General features: G+C 43.5%; 1 protein-coding gene across 3 annotated transcripts; it reads right to left on the bottom strand.

The window, feature by feature from the left end:
• Positions 1 to 1,073: 1,073 nt before the first annotated feature.
• On the bottom strand, positions 1,074 to 9,069 carry LOC139655133 (microtubule-associated protein RP/EB family member 3-like). Of its 3 annotated transcripts, XM_071532449.1 has the most exons (9): positions 8,982 to 9,069; positions 6,998 to 7,065; positions 6,065 to 6,192; positions 5,835 to 5,980; positions 4,233 to 4,389; positions 4,061 to 4,102; positions 3,062 to 3,198; positions 2,752 to 2,904; positions 1,074 to 2,640 (listed from the first exon to the last, which is right to left on the bottom strand). In XM_071532449.1, exons 3-9 carry the CDS (start codon positions 6,183 to 6,185, stop codon positions 2,572 to 2,574), a joined length of 825 nt encoding a protein of 274 aa, XP_071388550.1. In that variant the 5' UTR covers positions 6,186 to 6,192; positions 6,998 to 7,065; positions 8,982 to 9,069; the 3' UTR covers positions 1,074 to 2,571. The 3 variants fall into 3 exon arrangements, with proteins under 3 accessions (XP_071388550.1, XP_071388551.1, XP_071388552.1); XM_071532450.1 differs by lacking the exon at positions 4,061 to 4,102; XM_071532451.1 differs by lacking the exon at positions 8,982 to 9,069 and having other exon boundaries at positions 6,065 to 6,189; positions 6,998 to 7,013.
• Between the last annotated feature and the right edge of the window lie 1,418 nt (positions 9,070 to 10,487).

A 10,487-nucleotide genomic window follows, 5' to 3' on the forward strand; every position in this document is an offset into this window, starting at 1 on the left:
CAAAGAGGTTTATGCCCCTTGATACAAGCTGGGATCTGGGAAGTGATCAGGACAACACAGCAGTAAGTAAAGGGGAATACCAGAGAGCAGGAAATTGGCAATATCCATTGGGAATTTTGTCCAAAAACGCAATGAACTGCTGAAATGTAACTGATACGTCTAATCCCTGTGAGATCCCCGTTGCAGGTTCCACCATCGTGTCTGATCCAGTTTGACCGTGGGCCTGCAGAGTTTTCTCCCTGGGCAGCAGGCCACCATGCTGGGGAGCAGACGGTTGGTGTTGGCTGCTGCCGTTGTCGCTCAAATGAGGCACTTAGTGGTTGGCACAGATCTCCTGGATCGCTCTCAAGATCTCTTCCCTCAGATCAACAGACCACAGTGGACACGCTGGTTTATTCAACGCAGAGTCAAGACCTGAAATAGTTTGCAGGCCTATTGTTGGGTCCTCACAAGACAAGAGGAGTATTGTTTTCCTTCGCTTGTGCTCTAGGACAAAGGAGTTCATCTCTCTCTTTTGGGTCACAGGCTGAAGTATTTTTGGAAGCCATGGTTTATGGTAAGGAGCTACACATGAGAAAGAATCATTTGACAGGCTCAAGTTCAACAAGAGACGGCTTTCTGTAGATTCTGCACTTAAGACAGGAGAGGGTAACAGCCAGGCAGGAGTGTCTACACCATGTGATTTGTTGTAGTTTTTTTTATATATCACTAAAACAGTGGTTGCACATGAATTTGCAATTTCTACTGCAAAAGAGATATGCATGATTATTGAGTTTATACTCAAAATGGACTGTAGCTTTGCTGCCACTGCAGACATTCAAATTGTTAGAGCTGATTTCTTGGAAGCAAGATGGCAGGACTGATGTATACTAGAGATTATGTGTGTGTGTGTGTTTAGTTTGAAAGGCCTCTTTCAGTGGTTAGCAGCGAAGTGACGGTTGACCTGATGCCCCCCAAGCTATCTACACAAGTTCACCCAGGGAACAGAGATCAGAGAGGAGACACACATGATAAAAACAAACAGCTTTTGAGAAATACAAGGACAAAATGGCAGATACCACACACCGTTCCTATTGGGCTTGAATCCCAGACCTTTATTTCATTTCAGCAATAACTCCAAATGATGCAGGTATATCACATGGCTGCCATGGCAACAAACAGTGAGAGAGCGTGAGATGTTCTGTTCTCTCTGACTGGCCCAACTAATGTCAATCACACTCAGCCTTGCTGTCAATCACAATAAACCACACCCACTAGTTCCTAGGCAGCCACTGTGGCGTTTTAACGCTATGCAACATATCAAAACTCAATTAAATACGGCAACTGAAGAATAGAAATAGCAGCTAAAACTGTTCAACTCAATTAAACACAGTCAAACATTAGTATTTAGTAGTGTCTGTCTGTCTTTTTTTCATTCATATAATTCATATAACTCCAAAGCCTGACATTTCTCTGATAAATAAGTTTTACATTGATGTCTCTCACTTAGCCATTCAATGCAAATAAAAAACTCTGCAGATTTAAAACAAATCTAAAAATATAAAATTGCATCTTCCTGTATATCCTTCTGGCTGCAGCCAGTCACTGCATGTTGGCATTATAGATCGTTTCAACATTTTGCTACATTTAGTGCAAGACTTTCAATTCCCCCAAATCCAAAACCATATATTTTTTTTTTTTCATAAAGTGAAATTGTAAAGAGCAGATAAAAAAAAATAAATAAAAACATAAATACATCATGCTGTCTCATAAACAAGCTGTCAAAACAGCTGCAAGAGCAAACCCTCTGCGGTGGGACAACTTGATGAATATGAACATACTTTACTGTTTATGTATGTAAATGAGTGCAGCGGAAAGAGTGCGATATGTCTGTGGGCTAAAGTTCACGTGTGTCATCATATGCGATATGTTCGAAATATATATGTGTATAACAGTAGTGCTGAACTTATTGAATTTCCATCTTGGGAAATTCCCAGCCCTCATATCCTAGAATTGATCACATTATATGGAGACGATGTGGTTTCGTTGACGGCATCCGAGAATCCTGTGGAGAATCCTGATGCGTGCGTGCGTGTGTGTGTGTGTGGGGTCACCTGTCAGTGCATGGTGCTTGGTGAAGGTAAGACGATAGATAGCGCTGCTGGCTCCGGGCTGCCAGTGCTGGAACCCTGTAATCTCATTGCCATTAACCTTAAACCTTAGACGGACTAGCATGCAAACAGGAGTGAGCCTCGCCCCGGCTGAATTAGCCCTGCGGTGCAACAACCTCCCCTCTCGCAAACAGATTAGAATGAGTCGAGTTAGCCAAGCCGGGGCTGCCGGGCCCAAACTCCAGACAGGTCTGGGTTAAGTGTCCTCCGCTAGTACGAGTTTTGGGAAGCTAGGCTGTATGAAAAAAAGTCATTGTGTAGTGCGTATGGACAGCCGTGGGGAGAGGAGAAGGAGAAGGAAGGGGAGATTGTAAAAAGAAAAATGAGGGGGGGAATGACAATAATGATCCAGTAGATCAAAGGGAGTGGGAGTGGAGGGGGGGGGGGATGGATAGATGGTGATGAAGAGAAAAAGGAGTGTTCAGAACTCCTCTGGGTCTCCTTGTGCCCCCTTGATGATTTCCTCGTCCTCTGGTGGCGCAAATCCCTCCTGCACAAGAAGGTCAAAGGTCAATATATGGTGGAATGAGTCTTCTTAAGTTACTACTGCTACTACTAGTGTGTCGTGTGCACGTGTCGGACGGAGGGGGGGGGGCTTTACCTCTGTGGCGTACAGTATGTCTATGATTTCATTGACGACGGGGTGGGGTTCGCCTTCGCTTTCCTGGCAGATGCGCTCGATGTCTCTCAGCTTGCTGAAGTAGAAGTCCCTCTCCTTCTCCAGGCCGTCCACAGTCAGCTTCAGATCCAGCAGCTGCGCAGAGGGACGGAGAGGCACAGGTCAAACAGCGGAAGGGCCGATAACCAGTACATCCCAGAAAACAGACAGACTGAAGAAGAAAATAATAGGAATAATAAACTGCTACCACTAATAGTACTACCACTAATAGTACAGAACTGAGCGCTGGCACCTGCTGGTTGAGTTCTATGAGTTCGGCGTCTCCTCCGTTGCGGGTCACGGGTGTGGTCCTGCGGGCCGGCGCCGTGGTGATCTGCCTCTGGGGCGGGGGTACAGTCTTAGGTGCCGTGGGGGACGTTCTCATGGGGCCTGGAAGACACACACACACACACACACACACACAGTTATTCATCCTCAATTGGATGCAGTTGCAGTGTTGCAGTGTTGTTTCTGATTTTAATAGATTAGGGAAAATTTGCAAGGTAAATTACTTTGTCACCCATTCGCTTCTATCTGCATTTGGCCTTTGAAGTTTACCTGCATTGGGCCTACGCATGGATTCCACTTCCAACAGCATTATTTTTCCCAAAAAGCTTGTAAGATCTTACATTACAGGGTGCAGAGTAGTGGAACTCAAGCACATCAATCAGTGCCCCCAATTTCAGGTTTTGCAGTGCTATAATTTTAGTAGCATATGCTCCCAAAAATAGATTCATGCTACCTAGAGAATTGGAGCTTGTTCTGTAACCTTTGCACTTACGCTAACTTATGCACCTTATTTTTTTTTTCCTGTTCACTTTAGGAACAAATGTCACTGCTCTGCCCTGATTTCGCAACTTGTCTCGGTCAACACTCATCCCCAACACGCCAAGACAAGCCGATCAGGTCATTCAGAACTCGGTCATAATGCGGCATGCCAAAACAAACAAGGAAATAAATATGCAACAAAGGTATTGTAGGCTGTAAAAACAACGCAATGACAATATGCTCATCAAGCCTATTATTGCATTTATGCTGTGAAAAGCAAACTGATGGAGGGAGGAGCATACACGCAAGCAGGCTTAATAATAAAAGAGCATTGAGTGTGTTGCCTCTGACAAATTGCATAATACATCCTAGCGCATATCATTTGTTGGAGGCAGCATGGCATGTGTAACCCCACGTTCTCGCACACACATACACACCTACACACATACACACACACGCGCGCGCGCGGTGGAGTGGATGTTACCTGAGCGAGAGGGTCTTTTGGGTTGGTGGAGAATGGGTTCACCTGGGTTAGGGGGGTGGGGGAATGCGGTTGCATGAGGAAGTGAGAGCAATGAAATGAAGCACATGAGTTCACACACCTGACTGCGTCTTATGTGCTCGCACACGTGTGTCTGTGTGTGTGTGTGTAGTACCTGGGTTGGGCGGGGGTGTTCCTTCCTGGCCCTGCCGTGTCTGTAGCGGGTCGTACTCCTTCCCGTCGTAGTTGGCGTCGAAGAACTTCTTAAACCACTGGACGAACTCAAAGTTATCCTGGAACTTGCCCTTCACTAACCTCTCGACGGGGATGATCTGAGAGAGAGAGAGAGAGAGAGAGAGAGAGGGGGATGGAGAGAGTGTGGGGGAAGGGGGTGCAGCGTCAGAAAACTGTTATTGCTGATATAACTATTTTAATAGCGGAACAGACAACCTGCGGATATGGATCAAAGAGAAGCAGTTATTTCTGGAATGCAAGATCGACGATAGCCTTAGGGTGAGAGAGACAAGCTTGTGATCAAAAGGTCGCTCGTTCAAATTCCCGAACCCGATAAGGAAGTGTGGAGATGGAGTGACAATTAGAAACTAGGGAATTGCTACTGTCACTCTCCGCCTATAGATAGCACTTAAAAGGGAAGGGTCAGGGATCACTAATCAAGCCCTGTCTTACGGGCAGCAGGGTGACACAGTCAGCTGGAAGACTGTCCTTAAACCGAAAGTCCGCATTGGAGCCTGAGTAACAGCAGGCATCCGCACTGCTGAAGTGAATCCCTACCAGCTGCTGTGTGGCTGACCCTGCCCTCTGACCTCGCTGTACAAGGGGATTTCCTTGAATGCGTGTAATGGTGTTGAGTGTGAAGCAGGGCGCTGCTGAAAACGAGTAGGGGTTCTGGAGAAGTACTGAAAACTACTCAAATCTATGCTGTTGAATTCTGTATTACATTCAATACTTTCCATGATTTCCAGGCTTTAGTAACACTGGTTCATGCCCTGGGTATAGTATATTTTTAATAAAATATTGGAAAAAGCACATATCTCTCAACCTATCCATTTGTGTATGCATTGTGTATTGTCTTTTCTCATATTCCTTTCATTGTTATATATTGTATATAGGGCTGCAACTAACGATTATTTTCATTGTTGATTAATCTGTCGATTATTTTCTCGATTAATCGATTAGTTGTTTGGTCTATAAAATGTCAGAAAATGGTGAAAAATGTGGATCAGTGTTTCCCAAAGCCCAAGATGACGTCCTCAAATGTCTTGTTTTGTCCACAACCCAAAGATATTCAGTTTACTGTCATAGAGGAGTAAAGAAACCAGAAAATATTCACATTTAAGAAGCTGGAATCAGAGAATTTTGACTTATTTTTCTTAAAAAATTACTCAAACCGATTAATCGATTATCAAAATAGTTGGCGATTAATTTAATAGTTGACAACTAATCGATTAATCGCTTAATCGTTGCAGCTCTTATTGTATATATATATTATTTTTTAGAATTTTATAATTCACCACCTTTTCATAATGCGCACACCTCACACTGACTTATGTCCCAGTAAATTCTGCTGCTACAGATACTCCCTCTTGCCATGGAATTGTTGGAATGTTTATACAGTGTAACCCCCTTTTGCTATGTTCTTATTCATATCCTATTCTCTGATGTATCCGATTACTACTTGCTGCTGCAGCAACCCAGTTTCACCAGGGGGATCATTTAAGTTTCGTCTAATCTAATCTAGACGTGTGTGTTTTCTCACCTTGTCCACATTCATTCTCTTGAACGCAGCCTGTAAGACCTTGAAATTGTGGATGAATTCATGTTCCAAGCGGGCGTTGAACTTGACTTTCTTCAACAATATGCACCCCGGAAACAGCATGTCCATGAACTGGCAGTACGCACCGCCTGAAGAAAAACAAACCACACATACGTTTAATTTCAAAACAAATTTAAATACAAGCTAGACTTACCAAATGTGTGTGTGTTTACCTGAACATAGTTGTTCTATCTTAGTGTAGGTGAGCTGTAGAGAGTCGTTGACCCAGGCCAACATGTCATGACGACTTAGGTTCTCTATGGTCATAGAGGTGGAGTAGACATTCACCGCCATCCTCCTGCTTCAAACACAAACACACACACACAGATAGTATTTTTGAAGTTTTGACCTTTTCCGTGCCAAAAATGTACAAGTATTCAGTGTTTCCCACAGCCTTGTATTCTTGTCAGGGTGGAAAAGCCTCTGAAACCGCACTTAGACCATCATGATGGGACACTAAAACTCTCCAAGGAACCCCAGACTAATGAAATTCTTTTAGCAGCTCCGAGTCTAGTCCTCCTACCCCCTGCTCTCCTGGTGCCAGTGACGTTTCAGATAATCTCGTTATACAATCTAGACTCACTATCTTCTCCACACACACACACACACACACTAGAATGTGAGCAGCAGTCAGCTAGAGGCCTCGTCCAAACCCAGACAGCACAGGACGAGTGCATTAGAGCAAAGGCTGCCACCAGTTTCCAACTCTCTCCTGTATCCTTGCTCAATGCTGCTCCAGCCTCACTTTCCTTCCACCTCATCAGTAGGCTCCTCACATACACGACTGCTGCTGTGGACCCAGATTAAAGCCTCATTTCACTTTCATAGATGTTCATTTTCTAGCGCCATCACTTCGACATGACTAAGGGGAACAGTAGATTCCTGAAATGAGTTGTTTCTGGAGTGTCTATTTACCACCAGAATGCGTGTGGCATTCTCATCTATAACTGCAGATGGGGTATGGGGCTTGTAAACATAACCAGTCACTTGAGAATTGATGCTATTAAATTAGGTTTCTTACAGGTTTCTTTGCTTTTCTTGTGGCTAGACCAAAGGTATATTAAGACAACTATTCATAAACACACACACACACACACCTTACTCACCTGTGTCGGGTATGTGTTGGTGTGATCTGTTAAGAGTTGGGCTGTGGTGGTCCACCTAATACAGAGACCTGGAGAGAGAAACCAAAGCCATGTGGAATATCAGTCCTGCTACCATTCATACTGCACTATATAGATTAACATAGATAAAAGTTACCTTATGGTCATTCTATAGTGATTTAAGCAAATTGGAATCTGTCTTTCTGCATAGCCTTTTTTTGACATAGCTGCACATAGACCCCTATACATGTGCATTTCTCAAGCGGTAGCAGCCTCCGGTCACCCGCTCACTCACTAGCCCATTAATCTCTATCTCGGCTAATCCTCTTTGAACATGCCGTAACCCATCGTAGTTCACAGAGGCGTCCGGGATGTCAGTAGGTGCATCCACTGGAGGCCACACACACACACCAATGCAGCTACGGTTCATCGTACTCACCGCACACTGACAGATAAGGAGGAATATAACAATACCAGAGCATTTCCTGAGGATCAACCGACTCCAAAATAAACACGATGCAGGATGCTGCGCCGAACAATCACTTCCTGACTCCAGGGCGTCACATCAACACCATCTGCCAGGCAAATGCTGCTAATTTGGCTGTGGTTGGTGAGTGTGTGAATGATGCTAGCCTTATTGGTGGGTGTGTGCACTGTGGTCCATCAGGCTTGACTATATTCTAAGAAACTACTTTGGCTACTTAGTGGTATTGTCTAGTTGATGTAAGAATTTGCTTCATTCCCTAGTTGTCTCAAGATGAAAACATGAATATTAATATCAGTACAGACAACAAGCCAGTTACTAAGGTCTCTACAAACAGTTCATTTGTAGGCAAATTTACCCGGAGTGACACTACAACCAGTCAGCTACTAGCTGTCAAGTGACCAGTACAACCTTCAGTTATCAGCACACTGCTTTGCACACAACCAACACCTACCTGCTTGTGTGTGAAAGGGCAAGGTAATGACTAACACAGAGTCCAGTTATTACACATTAATGAAATCCATAGGCTTTGAGAATAGGCTCAATCATTAATAAGTATGCGTAATAGGCTTCGATGTGCGTGCCCCTAAACCTGGACTTTCTCCCTTTTTTTTTTTTTTTTTTTATCTCCAGAACATTCTGTCGATCTCAAAAACATGGCATCACTTGTTACTACACCCCGCACGCGCCCACACAAGCACCACCACCATCCACCACTTTCTGAAGTAAGGCTCTCTTTTAAGAACATATCTTATTAAATTTAGGCTACTTCATGTCTGCCCTCCCTCCCGCCCGCTTTCTCACAGACAAACACACACAAATGGAGTGTATTCACCTCGTATTTCTATTCTTGGTAGGAGTAACTGTTCACCAGCGGCATTAGTAAATAACAAAACTGTATAGCAACAGACTGCAAAGCTGCCATTTGGGGTCAGCAAATATAGTATAAGCGGTCTATTCTGTCCGCAAAGTTAGATACCTCTAAATTAATCTTCAGTCCGTTCGTCAACTTGAACTACATTTTAAAGCCCAGTGCTCACCCGAATATATGGGTCAGCTTGTGTATCTTGACAGTTCTGCTTGGCGTTAGAGCCGCTGAAAGTGCGACAGGCTTACGCCAATGATTGTAGCTAGTAATGCTAGCCAGTAGCCAGTTACCTGACGTTGGCTGTCGAGCAACTGTGAGCTAACTTAACGACTGGCTCGTGCTGACAAGTTGGAAAGCTTTCCAGCTAACTTGTTTTCTATAATAGTGATATGAATTGACTCAACATACATTCAACTGTGACTGAAAACGCTACTTTTCTAGCCTACCGTTACCCCCCTCTGGAGGCCTTTCAGATAATACACACACACGCACTGCCACTGAAAGAATGACTGCGCTGTCACCCACGGGATGGTACAAGTCTTTATCTGGAATGTAAATTAAATCAGCGATTTAATGGCCCACTCTCAAACGGGAAGAAACATACTGTAAGCTAAATTTCCCTCAATATTACTCACTGTTGTGCGACAGCTGCCCTTAATTCTCACCCGTCCCGTTGATTCCGATGAACAGCTACTCCGTTGCTACAAAGCTTGCCTTTTCCCCCAGCAAGTTGCGCGAGATTGCTCCCCACCTAAGCTCCTGGCAGTGCGCCTGCGCACGGCAGTTGCAGGCGTTTGACATAATCCTAAATGAAACTGATGTCCCTTGAATCACCATGTTGGCTCCTGGTGAACCTGACCTATGGTCTTTAGCCTATGGACTTTAGGTCTCTCTTTCTAACCGGAGAGAGAGAGAGAGAGAGAGAGAGAGAGTTTTCTGTCTTTACTCTCTATTTTTAAAACATGTATTATATAATCGAACAGAATCATTATCTGGGCTACAATAATAGTATAGCAGCTCCCACATTGAGAGCATAGGTATAGGCTGCCAAACCTCCTATACGTAAACATTACTTTTATAGTATTTATGATTTATTAGATAGTTTACAGTGACAGAGACAGTAAAGATGGGTGAAAGGGGATAACATGCAACATGACGTTGCAAGTGCATGGTATGCACCTTAACTGAACCATGAGGACTTTAAAACCAGTTCCCCACCTCTAAAGAGATCCTCTATACTTCATCAGGCTTAGTGTATGGGTTTCACAAATATTGTGTTATTTTAAGTCTACTGTTGCGCTTATAATTATAATTCTACAGATTATATATATTATTTATTTTTTTTTTCTTTTACAAATTCTTATCAACATGCATGAAATGGGCCACAAATCATTTTAAAAATGACAGACACAGACAGTCTCAAGAGTTTTTTAGTTTTTTTTTTCACTTTATTTTTTTGCACTCATTCTTGTGGTAAGAAACAAGCAGCCACTTACAGATTCAACAGGTTCACTGTCCAACACAACAAGAGTCTACGAACACACACAGCCACTGACCAGTCACAGTGCCTTCAAAACAACTAAACCATCCAACAATAAAATAATGTCATTATAGGTAATCGTAAAAAAACAGCACCAGTTGTTGAACCTGTGGCGTTCCATAGAGATTCTGTTCCTCTCGTCTCCATGTGGTGCTCTTCATGCATGGGTGTCGGTGTGGCACGGGTGATTCACATTGGCACGTTTATTCTTTCGGCTAAAAATAACCCTAAATATATAAGTACACAGACGAGGAGACGTGATCATGTATAAATATAACACTGTTTAGGCAGGAATGAGAGACATCATCAGGAGGTGAGCGGATCAATGAGGAGAGTCCTAGTGGTTTTTTTTCAGCCTGTGCAGCTCAATCTTCTGCCCTGTGGAGAAGGATCCCCTGTTCCTTTACCAGGGACAGCAAGCTTACTTTCACAATACGTTATCCCCAAAATACTGAACCTCATTAACATAATCTGATTTTGGGTTATACTGCTCCAAAAATCTGTAGAATATACATGTAAACGGTGACCCTTATTTCAAGATGTGTAAAATTTGACATGCCTTCTTCCATTAAACATGCCACTGATTCACCCAACAAATAGT

Source organism: Centroberyx affinis, unplaced genomic scaffold, assembly GCF_046629955.1.
Source record: "Centroberyx affinis isolate AG114_WGS23_722 - 3 ecotype Tasmania unplaced genomic scaffold, CSIRO-AGI_Caff_v1 ptg002190l_1, whole genome shotgun sequence".
NCBI classification, from domain to species: domain Eukaryota; kingdom Metazoa; phylum Chordata; class Actinopteri; order Beryciformes; family Berycidae; genus Centroberyx; species Centroberyx affinis.

What these genes read in the sequence shown, in the direction of transcription:
- LOC139655133 (XM_071532449.1), bottom strand. Translation starts at nt 6,185, where the DNA reads ATGGCGGTGAATGTCTACTCCACCTCTATGACCATAGAGAACCTAAGT. An exon ending in GATAGAACAACTATGTTCAG is followed by an intron (nt 5,981 to 6,064) that starts GTAAACACACAC and finishes GTTTTTCTTCAG; the next exon opens with GCGGTGCGTACTGCCAGTTC. An exon ending in CAAAAGACCCTCTCGCTCAG is followed by an intron (nt 3,199 to 4,060) that starts GTAACATCCACT and finishes TGTGTCTTCCAG; the next exon opens with GCCCCATGAGAACGTCCCCC.